At 40.2% G+C, this 22,739-nt stretch overlaps 1 protein-coding gene across 1 annotated transcript; it reads right to left on the reverse strand.

The window, feature by feature from the left end:
• Positions 1–2,556: 2,556 nt before the first annotated feature.
• Positions 2,557–5,149, reverse strand: LOC116132412. Its single transcript, XM_031418062.1, has 2 exons — positions 5,117–5,149; positions 2,557–3,600 (listed from the first exon to the last, which is right to left on the reverse strand). Exon 2 carries the CDS (start codon positions 3,598–3,600, stop codon positions 2,557–2,559), a length of 1,044 nt encoding a protein of 347 aa, XP_031273922.1. The 5' UTR covers positions 5,117–5,149.
• Between the last annotated feature and the right edge of the window lie 17,590 nt (positions 5,150–22,739).

The following is a 22,739-nucleotide window of genomic DNA, read 5'->3' on the forward strand; positions in this document are numbered from 1 at the left end:
CATGCTCCTTCAAATAGTAAGAATAGAGGAACTCATGCAGGTCGAACCCCACTTGGTGTATAGTGTAGAGAAGCTTCAATGCTATCAGTAGCCTCCAACCATTTGGCATGATCTGAGTCGGGGTTATCATGAAGTGGTTCAATACTTCCCAAACCAAGTGAGGAATTAGCAACCTAAGCTCATCATAAAAGTAGATATCATGCATAGCGATCCATCTTGGTACCTCCCAATCAACCTGCTCATGATCTCTCGGTAGACATATCTTGACCGAGTTAGGGATATGGTACATTGTCCTTATCCTTCATTTTTCATCCAGAGTGAGCTCTAGGGTATAGTCCAATGGCAAGATCCCTTCACTCGGTTGGTTGGATCTATCCCTCGTAGTCCCACTTGTAGAAGGCTCGCCCTTGAGACCACTGTCTGGCTTTTCATCGCTATCTTCCCCATTCTCCCCTTGCTCGTCGAGTCTTTGCCACTCGACTCAACAGTAGTCAGATCGGTCCTGGCTACACTTAACCCTTTAGGGATTCCCATGGGCTCGTTACCTTCCTCCGACAACACCACCATAGTGGGGGCATTCTCATACTTTCCTCCCCCCTCCATCTCACCCTGACTATTCCCACTCGACTCGGTATTCGACATTATGTGTTCAAATGTTGAACTCTCTAACACTACAATCAGCTCGGTCTGGCAGACCGACTGGATAGTTGAATGAATCTACAAGTAACCTCAAAGGTTATCACTCGACTCAGACAAGTGCCCCAGGCGTGCCGAATGGTGACAGTGAATAAATCAACTCTTCCTTCTCCCACAAGCCAAACTCAAAATTTCCAGAAATTTTCCCAGTAATGCCTATGCTTCTAAATCCAAATCCTTCAAAGCTTTTTCTCCCAAAATTTCAAAAAACTTACCAAAATCATCCCAAAAAATTGAGCCTATCCTCATAATTTAGCTAGATCTAAAGATATCACCTCAAACCTCTGGGAATTCCACAAAATTCCAAAGAAACCAAAAAGGAAAAATCAATACTTCAAACCGCCCAAAGAAAAACGATCATAAAACGTGTTTAAATTGCTTAGAAAACTAAAGGAAAGTAGAAGCAATGAAAAGAAATCGATTTATGTGAAGGAAAAGAGATTTATTGTGACCAAAACACAGAAAACTCTTGAAAAAGCTTCGACGGCGACCTAAGAAAATCTTTGAAAGAAATAGGGAACGAAGTGAAGATGAAGATGAACAATCGCCAATGGGTTTCTTCTCCTTTTAATCACCCAACTTGCCAGGGCAACACGCAGCAACAGCCAATTGGCTGCGACTCTTCAATTTCCCACTTAAAAAAAAAAGAGGAAATCCTAATCATACACGTGTTATACGATAGGACCGCCTCGGTAACCCCAATTTCTTGTCTCCCGCTCAAAACACACGAACCCTACTATACACACGTCCCGTTCTCCTGACGCCACTCCATTGCACCTGGACAAAGCTTGACTCGCCCGAGTAAACCGAATCGACTCCTAATTCGAGAAACATATAAGACTTTTCAGAGTACAAAATGTAGATGCTTGGTCGACTGGCCGATTGAACTCTATAAAGGGTAGCGTCGCATACCCTATCATTCGATTCAGCCGACTGAGCAAACTCAGCTTCAAGGGTCGCTCTTTACCCCCAATCGCTTAGCTTAGTCAACCGAGTGGACGCAACTTCAAGGATTGCCCCTCGCATCCTAACACTCGGCTTGACCAGATGAACGAACTCAACTGCACAAAGCTATGAAAGTATAACCAACAGCCTCCTCGCAGCTTCTACCAAGACGAGACGTCCTTGTTCAGTTGAAGAGAATATTCGACCATCCCGACAAACCGCCTCTTAGGTAGGTTAGTCTCTCATTAGTCCAGCTACTCTCCAAGCTAAATACCCTTTAGCTTAGAGAGTAAGGGGCTAACTATAGGGGTCAAAATCACCTGGAGCCTTATCAGGCCTAGACAGATTTGTTCCATTACGGCGGCCCAAGCTTATGATCCAATTTCCGTTGGGTCAGCATCATAGTTCATGACTTGGGCTGAGCCTTTTTCTAGAATGGGAGACTCCACGGCCCACCTAAGGCCAGGCCTTCTACACCAAGGTAAGTAACACTTTTCCTGTTTCAATTTATTCTAATTCAACCAAGATTCCGTATCGTAGGCAAATTAGGACTCTTGTTACTATTAAGTCAAGTGAATCAGGATCTTTCCTATTCACAAGAGTTCTATTCACAAGACTCTTTCTGTAATAGTCACTACTACTCAAAAGCTTATAATGAAATACATATAAAATAACATAGAGAAATTGGGCCCAAAATTTTCTTTTATTAAATATATGTATATATTCTACAAACATATACATTTTTTACATAAAATGTATAACATATACAAAAGTCATCAAAAACATAAGGGACAGTGTAACCGCTCCTTCTCGAACGCCGATATCCATCCGACAGTGTCCTCACCTAGGTCCTGCAAAACAAAGGAAAACAACGAGGTGAGCACTAAAATAATGCTCAGTAAGTAAATCCTCTACTCATGCTAGCCCCGTATCTCTCCACATATGCCCTGGCTGTCGGCACTTGTAACACACATTCTGATCCCTCAAACACTCCCCAGGATGGTTCCTCCCACACTTAGCACAAGGGGGAAACCCTTTTGTCCTAGGCCGCTTGTACTGCCGATCTCTCCTATTCTTCCTCGGTTGAAACTTCTTCTTGGCCCGTACTTCTCTGTTCTTTGTGACATCTACCCTCTCTCTCTGTAATATGGTGGATGGCTCACTAGGTACTGTCAAAGCCAACCCTTCTGCAATATACTTGTTCACATAGATCTCTGCCCTCAAAGCCCGTGCTAAAGCTTCACTGTAGGTATGAGGGGGCTCGACTCCTGTCATTACATCTCGAGCAATATCTGATCTCAACCCTTGCACAAACTTGTCTCTCCTTAACTCCGGTGTAGACACTATTCCGGGTGCAAAACGAGCAAGGGAGTTGAATCTTACGGAATATTCCTTCACCGTACTAGTCCCCTGCTTCAAGTGAATAAACTCTTGGACTTTCTCATGTACTCGATCTTCTGTTCGGTACTCAGCCTCAAACAACCTTCTGAATTCCTCCCAAGTCATCGAGGCTATGTCATGGGTCTCCTCCATTAATTCCCACCATATCCGGGCATCTCCCTTAAACAAGAAACTAGCATATCTGATCCTCTCTCTATCATTCAGGGGAAACAATGCCGCCATCCGCTCTACGGATTTAAACCACTCCTCTGCCTCTAGCGGGTCCCTTGTACCCTTAAATGCTGGCGGCTGGTGCTGATTTACAAGCCCCTGAATCGGATCACCCCGAGTCTGTACTAGCTGAGGTACCGGCCCTTCTCGCTCTTGTCTTGGAGGCGGTACTCTATTGGGAGTCTCGGTTCTCTCCTGAACTACTCTCCCTTGACTCTCCGCTAAAACCTGTTGTACAATAGCTCGAATCCTCATCTCATCAAGGGTAGGGGGAGTCAATTCTGGTGGGTTGGAGGATTCTCCCTCATGCATCACACTCTTACCCTTCCTCCTGTTACTACGCCTCATCTACAAAACAACCATACTTGATCAATTCAAAAGAACACTTAAAGTAAGGAAAGAATTAACTCACACAGTCGGCTATCGGACGTCGTAGCGAGAAGAATGGCACACTGTCAAATCCCAAAATCTCGGCTCTGATACCAAAAATGTAATAGCCACTACTACTCAAAAGATTATAATGAAATACATATAAAATAACATAAAGAAATTGGGCCCAAATTTTTCTTTTATTAAACATATATACATACTCTTTACAAACATATACATTTTTACACAAAATGTATAACATAAACAAAAGTCATCAAAAACATCAGGGACAGTGTAACCACTCCTCCTCGCACGCCGACATCCATCCGACAGTGTCCTCACCTAGGTCCTGCAAAACATGGGAAAACAACGGGGTGAGCACTAAAATAATGCTCAGTAAGTAAATCCTCTACTCATACTAGCCCCGTAACTCTCTTTCTCTAATTCTTTCCTTACAACTCCTCATTCAATTTCTCTTTGGGCACTTCTCTCTTTTTCCTCTTTTCTCATAACTCTTTCATGAATCACGACCCCATCTTACCGGGGGCACGGCCGGGACTCACTCCCACTCTACGTGACCTCTATTCACTCTAGCCGATCGGACTCGGTTATGCATGGATTCGGAACCCTTGGCCATGTGAGTATATAATCTCTCTCTCTCGGGTACTCGGGTATAGCCCTCATCCGCATGCACTCTCACGGGCTACACCACTTCTCTATCTGATACTCATGCCGCTCTCTCAATGCGGCGTACATGCGGGAATACTCTACCCATTACTCACGGGTTCCCCATCGCACAACCTACTCTATTCTCTTACTCTTAACTCTTAAAGAACTTATACTCACATTCTATACTAAATCTCAAGCTACTTCTCAAGTGTATAAACAAAGGTGTAGAGCTATCTCATGCTCCCTAATGCACTAATGAAATGCCAACTACAAGATTTCCTCAAAACAGTCATTCTGCACCAGTCACACTAAAACGGCCATAACTTATGCTATACACCTCGGATTACTACGGTTCTGGTCTCGTTTCAAAGCTTAGAAACAGGGCTACAACTTCTCTGTTTTGGTCTCAGCCCAGTTCGAACCGTAAGATACTCAAAAATTACTCAGAAAGTTACGGCAGTGACAGGGCAGATTTCACTTAGGCATTTCCTCAAACATCTCATGTGCATATAAACACCCTACGAAAATTACTACTAAACTTCATTTTTCTAGCCATCCAAATTGGGGAAAAACTCCCTCAATTACTCATAATCCCTGTCAAGAAAAGCACTCCCAAAAAGGATTACACAACATCTCTCAAACTTCATCTCAAACTCCATTCTCAATACACATATCAACAACACTTCTCATATTTAATCAATCCCAACTACTAAGACTAAGCACACATCTCATCTCAATTTTCAGTAGGTATACCATGTACATACATAATTAAAATAAGTCTCTACTCAAAGCTTAGTCATAACTCAACTTGGTTGGATTTACTTACCTTGTGCAAAGATGGGTTCCTTAGCACTTTTCCTTCCCTTTGTTGGCTTGTCTCTTCTCTACAACTCAAAACAACCACAAGGGCAGCAACAACACAATAAGACCTCACTATAAATACAAGAAAACTCACATCTAAAGCATGAATTCTTACCTTAGGAAGCTTTAGATGAAATCTCTACTCAAAACCCCTCTTAAATCCCTTAGAACTCTTGGAAAATTGGGTGGAGAAATTGAGAGAATATGGGCAATGGAAGAGGCGGTGGAATGAAGATGAATAAGGGCTTTCTCTACACTTTACTCTTTTTAGTTCATATTAAAAGCTTCATTTCCCATTTTGCCCTTGCACTTTCTTGGAAATTCCATCTATATCCTTTGATTCTTTACAACTACACCCCCATACAAACACAATCTCTACTAAATTTCCTTTCATTTCACTCCCCACTTTTCCTACTAATTAGGGGTAGAATGGTCATTGTGTCCCAAAAGAAGAATTCTCTAGAAAACTCAAGAATCTTTGTTTTAGGCTCTTTGCCGCGGCGAAGAATTTTTCGTCGCCTCGGCGAAATTGGGCAGAACCTATCCAAATGCCACTTCTCCTCCTTGCCGCGGTGAAGTTTCTTCTTCGCCCCGGCGAAGTTTGAATTTTCAACTTCACCAAAACTCAACCCATTTCAAGGCAACAATTCAACCAACTCCACATACAAACTCAATTTAAGTTAAAACAATAAACTTTTAACTAATACGACAAATCTTAAATACGTACCTCAAGTGGGATATTACAATCCAAGACTAAGATAGATGTTCATAATGGCATACTTACCATGGAATTTGATGGTCAAATAGTTAAGTTTAATATTTATGATGCCATGAAATATCCTGATGATGATGATGATCATGATCATGATCATGTTTATTCTATTGATGTGATTGATTCTTTAGCACAGGAAGTTTTTGAACTTGATGGAAAAGATGGATTGGAAGTTTCCATTGGTAAGCATCTTGAGAAAGAGAATGAGGAGTTTGCCTTAAGTACTGATTTGTAGGAAACTGTTACAGCATTAAATGATTCTCCAAAGTTACAGCAGCAGTCAGGTAACGTTCCTTATATTACATTACCAATTTCTAACGAGAGGCCTTTACCTTCTATTTTGTAGGCCCCCATTCCAGATTTGAAGCCTTTCCCTAGTTACCTCAAGTACATGTTCCTTGGAGATGGAGGAATGTTACCGGTGATCATCTCAAGTAAACTTAGTGCATCGTAAGAAGAAAAGCCTTGAGTCGAGCCAACGACAATAAACAAAGGCGCTGGTTGGGAGGCAACCCGAGGGGCGTTTGTTTTCTTATTCTCGCATTTTAAATTTTGGTTATTTTTGCCTTTTCTTTGCATTTGATCTTACGTTAGGGACAATGTCAGTTTTAAGTGTGGGGGAGGGGATTTAGGTTGTGTTTTAATTTGTTTAAAAAAAAAAAACAAATAGTTTTTTGTTTTTAAGAAGGTTTATGCTTTAAGTCATGTCTTTGAACGTCTAGTGATGCATGAAATAGTAACCTGACTTTTATTGAGCATATTCCTTGACTTAGGAGGTTAGCAATATTTCATAAAATAGAGTTAATCAGATTTGAATCTTTGTAGTTTGAAACAATATGTCTTGATAAGTTATGTGAACTTGGTGACGAAGCAAGATTGAGGAGTGTGTAATAACCCTTAAAAAAAAAAAATTGTTTCTCTTAAGCTAGTCCTAAATTTGGGTTTAAGCAAATAGGAAAAAAGAAAAGAAAGGTATGTGGTGAGTCGAGATGGAGCGTAAAACGCACTCACTCATAAACACAACCATGAAATGAGATGGAGCATAAAATGCACTCATTCTTTTTCAAAACAAAAAAAAAAAAAAAAGAGAAAAAGAATTGTATCCTTAGTTTGCTACCCAGTTTGTAGTAGTAAAGAGAAACAGTAAAAGAAAAATTGAGAGGTGAGTTGTACACGAATTGGTTGTGATTAGTTTCCTTGTTTGCATTGACTAATTGAGAGTAATTGTGGAAAATGATGAAGAGAGATGAATGTCATTAACTCTACTTTATTTTATTTTGCTGCTTCCTAAGTTAGGTATGAATATGCATGGATTAAATACTGTTTCTTATGCATCATGTTAATGTTCTGGATATGACTTGAGATGATGGTGTTCTGGATTTGACTGGAGTGTAGTGTTTGTTTGAATTAGTTTGCCCGAGGACGTGCAAAAGCTAAGTGTGGGGGAATTTGATGAGAATGCAAAATGTCATATTTACCCCCCTTAATGCCTAGTCTTTTATACCTATTTGCTGCCTAAAATGTACTGATTTTTATTCTATTTTGACTTAGGAAGCAAATGGGAGCGTTAATTGCAAAACGGAACTAATTAAGTGAATTCGGACAGTTTTGACGTTGTTTCGTATTTTGGGCATAACTCTCTCATCTGAGCTCCGATTGAGATGATTCAAAATTCTGTAGAACGCTAAGAAATATATCTACAACTTTTATGTTTTGAGTTTGGAGAGATAATTGCTGCATCAAGGTTGTAATTGGGCTTGAAGTTGACGCATCTGCACTGCCGATGTTCTGGAACATTCTGCCTTGTAATGCAAGTCCAAGAGGCAGTTTATTATTGGAAGATTTGAAGACATGTGGCACACGAGTTACAGCTGGACACATCACTTTCCTATTTTTATTTTTAAGACTTTATTGTATTTTCAATTAATTAGAATCAGATTAGGATAATTGATTTTAGGAGATTGAGTTGGATTCAAACACTTGAATTAGATTTTTGGGAGGAGAGATCAGATTATTTTTTTTTGGTGGACACACGCCTCTCTCTGGTCTTCTCTGAACTTTTCCTCTGTAATTCGGTGATGGCCATGAGAGGCTGATTTTGATAACTTGGTCGAAGTAAACGGAAGCCTCGGAATCGATAAACTGTGAGATCTAATATATTTTTCTTTGTGTTCAATTTTCGTGTTTGAGTATTGGATGTTTTTCTATGCCTAATTTTATGATTGTTTCGTTTAATTACTAGGGAGGCCTACTAGTTTATTAATTGTCGCAATCTACTGCTAAGTTAGATATCAAATCCGTAATTGTTTGATCCCTTTAACTTGTGAAGCAATTAGGGTTTAAGAATTTGCTGCGTCAGGAATTATTAAGTCTTAAGAAGAACATTCAACTAAATTAAATACAACCGCTTGAGTTTGTGTTGTTTAGCTTCATCGATCTCTCTAGGTCTTAAGGCTGCCACTAGATTAAATCTTTAACACTTGTCTAGGGTTGTTTAGTAATAAGATTAATTAGATCGCTTGTTTCCTAATTAACTACAACTAAGGAGAGATAGGAAAATAGTTCCAACAGTGAATACTCAGAGTAAGTATTGATTTATTTTTTGCATCAATGATCAGTTGTAAGATTCCGATGGTGGATGTTGACTTAGACCAAGTTTCGTTATTTTGATTGATTTCAGTAATTTAGGTTGAATTTCTTTTCCTAAAATTGTTTCTGTTTTTATTCAAATCCCCCCCCCCCCTACTGGTTCACGTAACATGAAACTCGGCTAGACACTCTCCGTGGGAACGATCCCTACTTACACTACTACGTGTATTTTTAGGGTTTTAATTATGCGTGCCTACGACAGCAGGCCAGTTTTCTTCTCTTGATCCTCTGGAGTGATAGGAATCTAATTGTAACTTGAGAAACCATCAAGGAAACAATAATAAGAATAACTGGCCAATCTTTCTAACATTTGATCAATAAAAGGAAAAGGGAAATGATCCTTTTTAGTTGCAACATTCCAACTTCCTATAGTCAATACAAACCTACCATCTTGTTGTCATCTTAGTCAGCACTAAATCATCATCAGAATTTCTTACCACAGTAATGTCCGACTTCTTTGGTACCTGGACTTACCCACTTGCAGTCTGAAATAGGATAAATGATCCCAGCATCAAGTAGTTTCAACACCTCAACTCTCACCACCTTTTGCAAATGCAGATTCAACCACTTTTGAGCTTCCCTAGTTGGTTTGGAATCTTCCTCCAACAACACTTTATGCATGCACATAGTGGGGCTAATTCCCTTGCTGTCTACTATTGTCCAACCTATGGCTACCTTATGATCACTCAACACCTTAAGCAATTTCTCCTCCTTCTCTATGCTTAGGTCTGAAGCTATAATCACAAGAAGGGTTTTATCTTTTCCTAAGTAAGCATACTTAAGGGTAGGTGGTAAGGGTTTTAACTCAAGCTTAGGTGGGGATTCAATGGAAGAAACAAACTTGACACCAACATGTTCAATCGCCATCGTCAATTCCTCATCAGACATGTCCCTAATCTCACTATCTAACTCTGCCACATACTCTCTAGCCTCATCATCACTCAACTCACCATCCCCTGTTGTCAAAGCCAACTTCGGTTTATCTTTAGTCTCCCCTTGCAGAAAACTAGACACAATGATAGGATCCAAATAATCAACTGCAAAATAATCATTAGTATATAGAGGTAAAGACATGGAATTGAAAACTGAAAATTCAATGGTTTGACCAAGAACTGTCATTTTTAGCTTTCCATTTTGGACATCGATGATGGTCTTTGTTGTGGCCATGAAGGGACGTCCTAGCAAAATAGGCAACTCACTACTATGCCCTGAAGTACGCTCCATATCTAACACCACAAAATCAATAAGAACAATTAGTTTGTCAACTTGAACTAAAATATATTCAACAATACCTCTTGGATATTTCACTGATCGATCAGTCAATAAGGCTTCGGTGGCACATATGGATCTTCAATCTCCTCATTCTGCATGGGTGCACTCGACTGCTTCCCCTCTTTCTTTTTACCTGCAAAATTAGACAAGGGCTTATTAGTTTCAGAATTGATATCCTTGTTAATTACCTTACCACTCCTTAAAACTATGACCGCTTTCGCTTGCTCAGATTATCTTGGTAACGTCCGAGGGACATGGCCTTGTAATGACTCCACAATTTGGCCTATCTGGACCTCCATCTTCCGTATGGATGCATCTTGTTGTTGGAATCTATGTTTGAAGTTCTGATTGTTCTTTTGGGAAGCATGAAATAAACTGTTCAATGTCTCCTCCAATGATGGCTTCTTTGGTTGCATGATGTGTTCAGAACTTCGTTGCGATTGGTTGTTTCTCCATATAAATTTTGGATGGCTCCTCCACCTAGAATTGTATGTGTTTGAATATGAATTGTGGTGTCTTTAGTTGTAAGAGTTCATCATGTTTGCTTGCTCCATAGCTTCTAAAAAACTCTCACCTGAAGGACAAACATTAGTAATATGGCCAACATTACCACAAATAGCACATACGTCATTGGACCTATTTTGTCCCTGCCTCATCATCATCTTGCACATGGTCTTGACTTGTTTTGTCAATTCGGACAATTGCATCGCCAACTCAGTGTTAGCACTCACTTCATAGATTCCCTTTGCTTTCCTTCTATGTAATACTTTCTCTCTAGCTAGTATACTCAGAAAATAACAGTAAAACTCACTAGATATATATAAGAAAATATACATGTAGATGAGTATAAAATAATGGGCCATACAAATCTTTACATAATCTAATAAAGTCACAAAATAGTAACTCGACAGTCTCATCAAACCCTTCCGCTTCTTGACGTTCCATGCGACCGCATCTCACTTACTACCTGCAAAAACATTGAAAACAACGGGGTGAGCACTAATTGCTCAATAAGTAAACCCGCTATGCTACCCTTCTCTCTCCGTTGCTATAATGCTGAATTTCTTTCCTTACATCACACTTCTCTATTCTTCTCTATTCTTTCTCTGTTCTTTCTCTATTCTTTCTTTGTTCTTTCTCAATTTCTAATTTTCTCACTACTCAAGATAATAGACATGGTATTATGCATAGATATGATGCAAATGCACAAATGCATAGAATGTACATTTTCTTTTCTAATTTTCTTATTCTGTTTTCTGTTTCTTTTTCTGTATTTCTTTCTTTCTTTCTTTTTATTCTTTTCTTTCTTTCTTTCTATTCTTTCTTTCTTTCTTGCCGATCAAACTCAGTTGAGGCATGAATTTGGAACCCTGGTGATAATCCGTAAATTATACAGTTTTTATATGATCTTTTTGTCGGATTTCAGATACTTTCTAGTGCATTTTTACCTGAATTGGTGCGTAATTCTCTACTTTTCGTGTTTCAGGTTAAAATGGACTCTTTTAGCAAATAAAGGCAAAATTTGGCAGTTTTGACTCAGAATTGAAGGATTTCAGAAGATAGGAGAGCTCCGTGAGTAGGACAATGCACGATGAAGCTTGTTTCCAAGGTGAAGAGTCGAAAATCGAAGAATCGGACGAAGAGGCAAGCAGAGTGGCAGTTCTGTAAATTTCAGAACTTTTGAAGGAGCTTCGCCCGGCGAAGAAATTGTCTCTCGCCGCGCGAAGTTAGGCAGATTCGATTTTGGTTTTTCATTCTTCGCCGCGGCGAAAGTCAAAATTTACAGTTTTGTAAACGCACGTTTCGTTTGTGCGTGTTTTTAACTGGGTTTTTAGGACTAGGTATAAGAGAAAAACATAACTTTTTAGAGGGATCTCTGGGCCGTAAGGTTAGCCGTCTTTTACAATTTTAGAGAGAAAAAGCTTGCATTTTTCGGATTGTTAAGGGAAGATTCAGATTGCAACAGAGAAGATTCATCTTTTGGGAGATTTCTATAATTCATCTCAGTTTATTATGTTTATTCGTTTACTTTTGATTTCCGTTTTTATTCTGTTAAGTTAGCTATGAACTAATCTTCTATGGGTTAGGGTTTTGATTGTAGTTGGATTTGGAATGGGTTGAGTATGTGATTGTGCTAGTTCCATGTGAATAAGCTGTGGTTGTTGTTACTCTGAAATTAATTGTTGTATGTGATGAACATGATGAGATTGAGAAATAATTCATGTTAAGCTTCATGGGTAATAACCATTATAGTATTGGATGCTAGAGATAGATTCAGAATTAATGAATCAATTTAGGATTCTATGCTTCATGATTTAGATTATTAACCTTCAAATTGTTGGGTGCGGAATGTTAATAAGATGAATAGGAAAACATAGCCCGAGAGGGTATGTTATCATAGTAGTGAATCCGATTTACAACCATTGCATGTGAATGTGAAAATAGTGTAACTTTTAGGTATAACCCATAAATAATCCGAACGAAGTCAAAACCCTACCGTTTTACTTAAATGATCTTTGTGTTCCATTTGTTTTCCCTTTTAAGGATTAATTTCTTGTTAGTTTTATTTTGTTTTCTTTCAATTACAAATTGCTCCCACAAATCCAAGATTTGGGTGCTCAACTTGTTAACACCATAGGACTTAGTGCTTGCTACCAGTCCGTGGGAACGATATCCTACCCATCCCTCTATTACTTGAGCGACTAGTGCACTTGTTTTGCATGTTGTAGAAAACACGCATCAAGTTTTTGGCGCCGTTGCCGGGGACTGTTTTTAAGTTAACATTGAGGTTCCTTGAGTTTAACTAGATTGAAGTTATTGTTTTGTTTTTATTTTGTTTGAGTTGTAATTCACTTTCTTTCACTTTTCTTTCACTTGTGTTCTTTCAGTTTATGCGAAGAGCAAGACGTCAACCAGTGGTACCTGTTGACCTGAGCTTGAGAGGCTGTAAGAAGACTAAACAGAGAGAGAAGAGAAAGAGATACACTTACTGCAGAAACGGAAGAAGTTGTAGTTGAAATGGCTGAACCAGAAAATAGGACACTGAGGGAATTTTCAGTTCCACAGTGAACGGAAGTGGGTCAAGTATTACGAGACCTACAATACAAGCTAACAACTTCGAGATCAAGCCGGCTTCATCCAGATGACCAGAGTCGGGAAGATTCAACGGTGATTTGAAGGAAGATCCGAATCAGCACATTGCAAATTTCCTGGAAATTTGCGACACCTTCAAGTCGAATGGAGTGTCGGATGATGCTTAGGCTGCGTTTATTCCCATTCTATTGGAGAAAGCAAAGGGGTGGTTAATGGCATACCACGGGAACAATTACAACATGGAATGAGCTGGCACAAAAATTTTTGACCAAATTCTTTCCTCCAGCGAAGTCAGCGAAGGGAGAAATGATATCACATCATTTATACAAGACGATGCCGAGTCGTTGTACGAGGTTGGGGATAAGATAAGGAATTGATGAGGAAGTGCCCACATCATGGTTTGCCAGTTTGGCTTCAAGTCCAAACATTCTATAATGGGTTGATGGGTAAGTTGAAACCATGGTGGATGCAGCTTCAGGAGGAGCTTTGCAGAATAAGACACCTGAAAGAGGCGTATGAGTTGCTTGAGGTTTGTGCAAGCAACAAACTACCAAAGACCGAATGTAGAGAGAGTAACAACGAGGAATCTTCGGGTCTTATGAAGTAGATGCTTTCACAGCCATCTCAGCCCAACTCACTGCACTTCAAAAACAGTTGGGAACTATGCAGGTAAACTCTTACAAGCACCTCAACTAACATGTGATTTTTGTGCAGGAAACCATGTGAGCAGCGAGTGCCAAGGCGGAAACACATTTGCACCGTCGTCTTCATCAACGGAGCAAGTAAATACTTGGCAGGAAATCAAAGAGGCCGAACAATCCGTTCTCCAACAACATACAATCCAGGGTGGAGACATCATCCGAATCTGGCTTGGGGAAATCAAAACAACAGGGTAACCAATGGAACCAGAGGCAAGTTCCAAATACCCCCAGGGGTGACCAATCAACGGGGATCCAAGGTTCGAAGTTGGAGGATTTGTTCGGTAAATTCATGCAAGAGTCTACAGGGTCATGAATGAGACGAGGACAAACTTTAGAAACCAAGGGGCGTCCATTCGGAATCTTGAGGTACAGATGGGCCAATTGGCGAGAAGCTGAATGATAGACCACAGGGTTCTCTACCAAGCAACACAGTGACCAATCCCCGTGAGCAGGTAAATGCAATCTCGTTGAGAAGGGGAGGTTTAGAAGAGGTGAGGGACTCAGAGAAAGAAGAAACTCATCAAAGAAAAATGAGGATTTGATGAGGAAATTGAGAAGAAATTGAAGCTGAAAAGAAACCCCCAGCCTGAAGATAGAGGAGCAGAAGCAGAAAAAAAAGGAAGAGAAATTGCCCTTCCCGAAATTCCACCAGAGTTGGCACATCACACTCCACCCCATACCATTTCCTTAAAGACTCAGAAAAGAGAATCAGGATAAGCAGTTTATTAAATTTCTTGATGTTTTTAAAAAACTGCATATTAACATTCCTTTTGCAGATGCATTACAACAGATGCCGAGCTACGCGAAGTTCCTAAAAGAATTTTATCGAACAAGAGGAACTGGAAGAAGAGGAAACGGTGATGCTTACAGAAGAGTGCAGCGCTATTCTCCGAAGAAGCTGCCCCCGAAACTCAAAGATCCAGGGAGTTTTACTATTCCTGTGGTATAGGGGATATTCTTTGATCGTGTGCTTTGTGATTTAGGAGCTAGTATAAATTTGATGCCTTTTCTATTTTCAGGAGATTAGGGATTGGTGAAGTGAAGCCAACGACAATGTCATTGCAACTAGCGGATCGATCGATAAAGCACCCGAGGGGGATAGTTGAGAGTGTTAGTGAAGTTGGGGGAAAATAATATTTCCAGCGGAATTTGTAGTGCGGACATGGAAGGGGTAAGGAGATTCCTTCTTTGGGCCGACCATTCTTGGCCACGGGAGAGCCTTAATTGATGTACAGGAAGGAAAGTTGCTGTTAAGGGTTCAGGATGAAACAGTAACTTTTAATGTGTTTGATGCGATGAAGTTTCCGTCGGAAGCGGATTCATGTTTTAGTGTGGACGTGGTGGATGAACTCATTGTGGAGTCCATGGAAGAAAACAGTCCAGAATTGCTCTAGAAGCGTGTATAGCAAAATCGAAAACAGAGAGGTTGAAGACTCAGCGAGGAACGATTGTGCTAGAATGTTAGAAGCACTCCAACCAATTGAGGAGAGTCAGAGTGCAGAATTTGAGGAATTTGACTTAACAAAGAGAAGGCAAAGGAAAATATAAAGAAGCTCCAAGGCTTGAACTGAAACCTTACCGCCTCACCTAAATATGTCTATCTTGGAGATTCAGATATTATCCGGGATTATTAGTGAGAATGAATGCCTTACAGGAAGAGAAGTTGATTAGAGTGTTGAGGGAACATAGACTGGCGATTGGAGGACCATTGCGGACATTAGAGGCATATCACCCTCATTTTGCATGCATAAGATTCTCATGGAAGATGACTTTAAGCCGAGGGTGCAACCACAACGGAGATGAATCCTTCAATGAAGGAAGTGGTGAGAAAGGAGGTTGTGAAACTCTTGATGCGGGGATCATCTATCCGATTCGACAGTCAATGGGTGAGCCCGGTACAAGTGTTCCAAGAAAGGAGGATTACCGTTGTGAAGAATGAGAGTAATGAGTTGATTCCAACAAGGACGGTAACGGGTTGGAGAGTGTGCATGATTACCGTAAACTGAACGAGGCGACAGGAAGGATCATTTTCCATTGCCCTTCATCGATCAAATGTTGGAGAGGTTGGCAGGACATGCATATTATGTTTCCTGGATGGATATTCAGGATATAAACAAATTGCCATCGCTCCGGAGGATCAAGAGAAAACGACCTTCACTTGCCCACGGCACCTTTGCTTACCGAAGAATGCCATTGGGTTATGCAATGCACCAGCAACATTCCAAAGATGATATGTCAATCTTGGAGACATGGTGGAAAGATTATAGAAGTCTTATGGATGACTCAGTTTTTGGGTCATCATTTGACAATTGTCTAACAAATTTGTCTCTTGTTTTGCAGCGAGGCACGGAAACGAATTGTGGGCGAATTGGGAGAAATGTCATCATGGTCCAAGAGGGAATTGTGCCGGGCATAGAATTTCCAAGGATGGGATTGAAGTTGATCGGGCGAAGACAGAAGTAATGAGAAGCTACCACCGCCATCAAATGTCAAAGCAGTCCGAAGCTTTTTGGGGCATGCGGGGTTTTCAGACGCTTCATAAAGGATTTCTAAATCTCTAAACCCTTTGCAATCTATTAATAAAGATGTTGTTTTTGATTTTGATGATGATTGCATGCATGCTTTCCTAACTTTAAAGAAATTGTAGTTTCTGCACCCATTATTGCAGTTCCTGATTGGGGACTGCCATTTGAACTTATGTGTGATGCTAGTGATTTTGCTTTAGGGGTAGTATAGGCCAGAGAAAAGATAAAGTGTTGCAGTAATTCAGTATGCTAGCAAGAACACTTTTGACGCACAACTGAATTACACACCACTACTGAAAAAGAATTATTGGCTTGGTGTTTGTTTTGACAAGTTTCGTTTTATCTTTAGGTGCGAAGGTAATTGTTTACACAGACCATCAGCACTAGACACCTATTGGCGAAGCAAGAAGCAAAACCTCGGTTGATAAGATGGATTCTACTACTCAAGGTTTGAGTTGGAGATCGGGACAAAAAGGGGTCGGAAAATGTAGTAGCGGATCATTTGTCAAGAATTGAGAGACCAAAAAAGGGAGATGAGGTGGAAATGCCAATTTCAGAAACATTTCCGGATGAAAAGCTGATGAGAGTGGACGAAGCACCATGGTATGCGGACTTTGCAAATTATCTATCATCAAGGGTGTCCCAAGTGGTATGACATTTCAACAGAAGAGAAAATTTTTCTCTGATTTAAAATACTATTTTTGGAAAGAGCCATTCCTGTACAGACACTGTACTGACCAGATAAGGAGATGTGTCCCGGAGGAAGAAATGGAGAGCATTCTAAGACATTGTCATGAGAAGGAAGTGGGGTGGCCATTTTGGGGGAGCGAGAACAGCAGCGAAGGTGCTACAATCTGGGTTTATTGGCCAACCCTCTTTAAGGATTCCTTCGGATGATCCAGGAGTGTGACCAATGTCAACGAATGGGGAGTATCTCAAAAAGAGATGAGATGCCGTTGAACAAATACTGGTGGTTGAAATTTTGACGTGTGGGGGATTGATTTCATGGGTCCTTTCCCAAGTTCTTATGGGAACAGTTTATCTGTGTAGTAGGGATTATGTGTCAAAATGGGTTGAGGCAGTTGCATTGCCAAATAATGATGCTAGGGTGGTGATTAATTTCGTGAGGAAGAATATTTTCTCAAGGTTGGTGTGCCACGGGCGATTATTAGTGATGGAGGATCACATTTTTGCAATAGGCAATTGGATGCACTGCGAGTAAGTATGGAGTGACACATAGAGTGGCAACACCTACCATCCAAACGAAGCGGACAAGTGGAACTGTCAAATAGAGAACGAAGGGAATTTTAGAAAAGACAGTCAATGCCTCGAGGAAGGATTGGTCACGGAAGTTGGACGATGCGTTATGGGCTTATCGCACTGCATTTAAAACCCCAATTGGTATGTCTCCGTTTGATTGGTCTATGGGAAGGCGTGCCACTTGCCGGTAGAACTTGAACATAAGGCATACTGGGCCGTCAAGCAATTGAACATGGATTTGAAAGCTGGGGGAGGATAGAATGCTGATTTGAACGAGCTGGATGAATTTCGTCTCGAAGCTTATGAAAATGCCGGAGCTATAAAGAAAAGACAAAAAGGTGGCACGACAAAACACATCCGGGTCAAGGCTTTTGAAGTTGGGCAGAAAGTTTTGTTGTCAACTCTAGACTTGGCTTTTCCCGGAAAACTTAAGTCTAGATGGTCCGGACCATTCACGATAACGAGGATAATGCATCCGGAGCAGTGGAAGTCACACAGGGAAAAGGGCACTTTTACGGTTAATGGACAGAGGTTGAAGCCATACGTTGAGGGGGTGTGGTTGCAAGTTCATCCCAATCGGCTGGACGTCAACCTAAAGGATGAAAAAAGTCAAGCTTCTGACTATAAACAAGCGCTTCTGGAGGCAACCCAAGCATTTCTAACTTTTTGATTTTAATTTTTATTGTTGAATTTTTCTATTTCATTATGAGTATGTATAAATTTGATGTTTTTCTTGTTTCAGGGTGCAGGTGAAGTCTAAGGCCAAAAGAAGGTATGGAAATTTCCAGACTTCGCGGGGCGAAGAATTTTCGTCGCCGCGGCGAAGAGACATGAAAAATGACTGGTTTGCTACAGAGAGTTTCGCGCGGCGAAGTAATGTTTTTCGCCGAGCGAAGTAAAAGGTAAAATTTCGAAAAATTGGCTAAGGCATTTCGCCGCGGCGAAGAACTTTTCTTCGCCGAGGCGAAGTTAGCCTTAAACTCTCGGGAAGTTTTCGCCCCGGCGAAGAAATTTCTTCGCGCGGCGAAACCTGGGAAAATTCTAGGGTTTATGCGTGATGAACTTCGCCGCGGCGAAGAGCTTTTCTATAAATATCAACTTTTCTCTTCATTTTTCACGCCGCCTGCTTTTGAGTTGAGAGCAAAATTTTTCCACCTTCAATCTTTCACTCGTATTTTGTTTTTCCACAAAATAATCACTCCACATCATTCCTAAACACCAAATCAACCCATTTCAACAACAATTTTCACAAAATTTCACAAAAATTTTTGGATCAAAAATTTGGGGTTGTCGTGTTTGGATCGTTTCTGGGTCAATTGGTGGTGCAAACGACTTCATATTGGTAAGATTTCGAAAACCAAAGCTTTATTTTGGAAAATTTTAGTCTATATTCGTAGATCTAGAAAGTATGTGAACTTTTAACTTAAGATATTTTGGGTTTGTTGAGTTGTGATGTGATTCATGTTGAGAGTTATATGCCAATTGATTGTTAGAAGTGTAGTTATTGATTATTTGGAGTATTGTGTTGAATTGAAAAATAGTAGTTTGGGGTTGGAATTGCGAATTTTTAGAAGTGGATTGTTTTGAAATTGTGTTGTGGAATCTCTTTTAAGGGTATTGGCTGGAAACCAGAAACCGCTTAAAAATGCCTAGCATTTGGCAACCTCTGGTATAACAACGCCGCGTACACCTTAAAATAGAAAAATCGTAGTTTGGGGGTTGACTTGAAAATTTTGGAAGTGTGAAGTGTTTTTGCAGGATGGACATGGCTATGTTTTATAGGGCAAATTCATTGAGATTAACAGTTTGGATTGAATTTCAGTGAATCAATGGCTCCGAAAATTAAGCATACAGGCAAGGGGAAGAAAGTAGACAACCGGTTTGTGAACGAGGCAGCCCGAAAACATTATGAGGAGGTGATCACACAAAAGGATAAGGGCTTCATCCCTGAACGTGGATTGACAGCAAAACAATCAGTGGAATGGATAGGGGTAGACAGTGGAACATGTTCATGAGTGCTCCTGGAAGCCGGCAGTAGAAACGGTGGTTAGAGGTTCTATGCCAACTTCCCCGAAAGTCAGGATGAGATTGTTTTTGTACGAGGGGAGGATGTGCCATTTTCAGCAGAGGGAAACAACAAATTCTTAACTGCCTGAAATTTTCACTGATCAGTATGTGGAGTTCAAAAGATCAACCTTTGATGATAATATTATCTTGCCAGTCATTGCAAAACTGGGGCAGCATGGGAAAATGTCTAGAAAACAGAAAAGACACTCAAAGGAACACAGGTGAGCACCAATGGCTAGGCTGTGGCAATACTTTATCTGTGCCAAACTAATGTCGGAGACACACTACAGCACAGTGACTTAGAGAAGGCGTTAGTGCGTACTCTATTGCCACAAGAAAGAGTATGGATGTGGGAGCATCATTTATCACAGTATCAGGATAGCATCCCAAAAGGGACGATCAAGCTAATGTTTCCCAATCTCACTACTGCCATGTGCCAAAAAGGGGGGTAAGGTTGCAGATGATGAGCCGCGTATTTATCCGCTCCAATTCTAGATGATGACTTACCAAACGTCTTGACCGAGCGGCAGATGCCCAACCAACAGCAGGGGCGAAGAGGCAGAGAACGAGCATGGCCACATCATCCAGCTCCACAGGATCTCATAAAGCAATGTGCAAGAAATGATGCGGATGATGAAATACATGAAGAGACGACAGGATTGGATGATGATGGAGCGGACACAGAACATTCATGAAATGTTAACGAAAAGTTTCAAGGATCTGAATGTTGACACTTCCGAATATCAGTGGGTTGACTGGAACTCAGATGACTGGCCGAATCAGAGGAAGAAGAGGAAGAAGAAGCGGAAGCAGAGGAAGAAGAAGACTGAACCGGAACACCTGTTTATGTTATGTTTTGTTACTTTATTTACTTTTGTCCAGTTGAAACTTTAACTCATTTATTTTGGGTTTGGATTGGTTTTTTTTGTTGTGTAGTTGTAGTGTGATTTTTTTTTTAGTGTTAAAAGGGCGAGACAGGTTGTAATACTTTCATTATATTGTGAATTCGTTCTAACATAAGGGACACCACAGTTTTTGTTTTGACAGATTTTGGATGATGAAAAGTCCGAAGAACGGTTTGAACATTGTGGAACGACGATTCATGACTTAACCGGGAGCATTCTCGTAGTTTTTTTATGTTCATTTATTTTTCAGTTGTTGTTTTTCTCTATTCCTGACTTATGCATAATGGAACATTGCGGGCAATGTTATATTAGTTTGGGGGTAGGGAATAGTTTTGAGTTTAAGGGTTATTGGCTGGAAACCAGTAACTGCTTAAACTGGTAGCAGTATTTGGCGATCGGGTATAACAACGCCGCGTACACCTTAAACTGTAAAATCTATTTTAAGGGGATATTGGCTGGAAACCAGTAACTGCCTTAAAAACTGCCTAGCAGTATTTGGCGACCTCGGGTTTAACAACGCGCCGGTACACTAAAAGTTTTGAGTTGTATTTTTTCGTTGGTTGTCATGTTTTGCCGATGATGAGTTGTATAATCAATGATGAGATTAAGATTGTTGAATTTTCATTGTGAGAAATGTTAAGCATACTTCAGTTTACGTTTATTGACTGGATTCTGATTGGGGTTTGTTGAGGGTTCCACCACGATTTTCATTTTTTTTTTTTTTCGGCATGCTTAGATTCATTTTATGCGATTAGGCAAAGTCTTGATAATGTTGGTGGATTCTAGAACCTAGTTGAGAAATGCTTGAGGCGAAATTTTAGGATTGACATGGTTGAGGAAATGATTTAGGCGATTCTGGAACGTTTGAGCCTTTCTAGCCAACCCATGATTGAAATTTTCAAGTCACCCATTTGAGCCATTGGAACTTTGCTTTATTTTTCCTTAGAAAACAAAAGATGTAAATCCTTACCCTAAACACTTATCATACCTTTAGGAGAATTCGGTCTTAGTGCAAACGAGAAAGAAAAGTGTACAATTGAGTAAAAGATTAGTTTGGGGTTTAGAGAGAGAAAATGAAGAAGAGACACAAAAGAATGATGTGGGGTTGAGATAAAAAAAATAATAAAAACAAGGAGTAGTCACCTAAGTCAAGCTGGTGTTGTGTTAAAAAAAAAAAAAAAAAAAAAAAAAAAAAAAAAAAAAAAAAAAATTATGACGAACACAATGCTGCCTAGTTAAGGGTATACCGGCTGGAAACCAGAACCCGCTGAAAAACTGCCTAGCAGTATTTGGCGACCTCGGTTTAACAACGCCACGTCACCTAAACAAGTCTCCCCTGCATTTATGGTATCCAAAAGTTTAAGAATTCGTGTTGAAGGCGGTGAATTAATAGACATGTTGATTGGTGTGGAGAAAGTGTGGGTTTCGATGTGATTGAGTTTTGCTTTAGGGCAACCGAGTTCTTCTACTTTGTTTCCTATCCTTTTATTGGAGCCCATGAACCGAGCTAACATTACAAGCCTTTAAGGACCTTTGTGTCTCATCTGTGTTTAGTCCTCATTAGTGGAGAGCAATTCGATAGTTAGGCTTATGGATCTGCCACCATTTGATGAACTTTACAATTTTCGCATAAATAATAGGGAAGTTGGAATGTGGATTGAAGGGGATACCTACTTGATGGACCGATTGAGGAAGGTAGTCGATGTAGCTTATATATCCTGGAATGCGAACATTTCCTGATAATAATTTTTCAACAATTTTTGAGACATGTACAATTCTAGGCAATTCATTGTGGCATTTGAATTCTTTTATTTTGGTTTTCAGTTTGTGCATGTTTTCATGTTTTTGTTTGCATTGTTGTCTTTGTTTTCGTTAATTTTGTACGGTATGCTCGGGGACGAGCATCTCTTTAGGTGGGGGTAGTTGATAATCCGAAATTATACAGTTTTTATATGATCTTTTTGTCGGATTTCACGATACTTTCTAGTGCATTTTTACCTGAATTGGTGCGTAATTCTCTACTTTTCGTGTTTCAGGTTAAAATGGACTCTTTAGCAAATAAAGGCAAAATTTGGCGAGTTTTGACTCAGAATTGAAGGATTTCAGAAGATAGGAGAGCTCGGAGTAGGACAATGCACGATGAAGCTTGTTCCAAGGTGAAGAGTGAAAATCGAAGAATCGGACGAAAGAGCAAGCAGAGTGGCAGTTTGTAAATTTCAGAACTTTTGAAGGAGCTTCGCCCCGGCGAAGAAATTGTCTTCGCCGCGGCGAAGTTAGGCAGATTCGATTTTGGTTTTTCATTCTTCGCCGCGGCGAAAGTCAAAATTTACAGTTTTGTAAACGC

This window comes from Pistacia vera, unplaced genomic scaffold (assembly GCF_008641045.1).
Source record: "Pistacia vera cultivar Batoury unplaced genomic scaffold, PisVer_v2 Contig251, whole genome shotgun sequence".
Classification (NCBI taxonomy): Eukaryota; Viridiplantae; Streptophyta; class Magnoliopsida; order Sapindales; family Anacardiaceae; genus Pistacia; species Pistacia vera.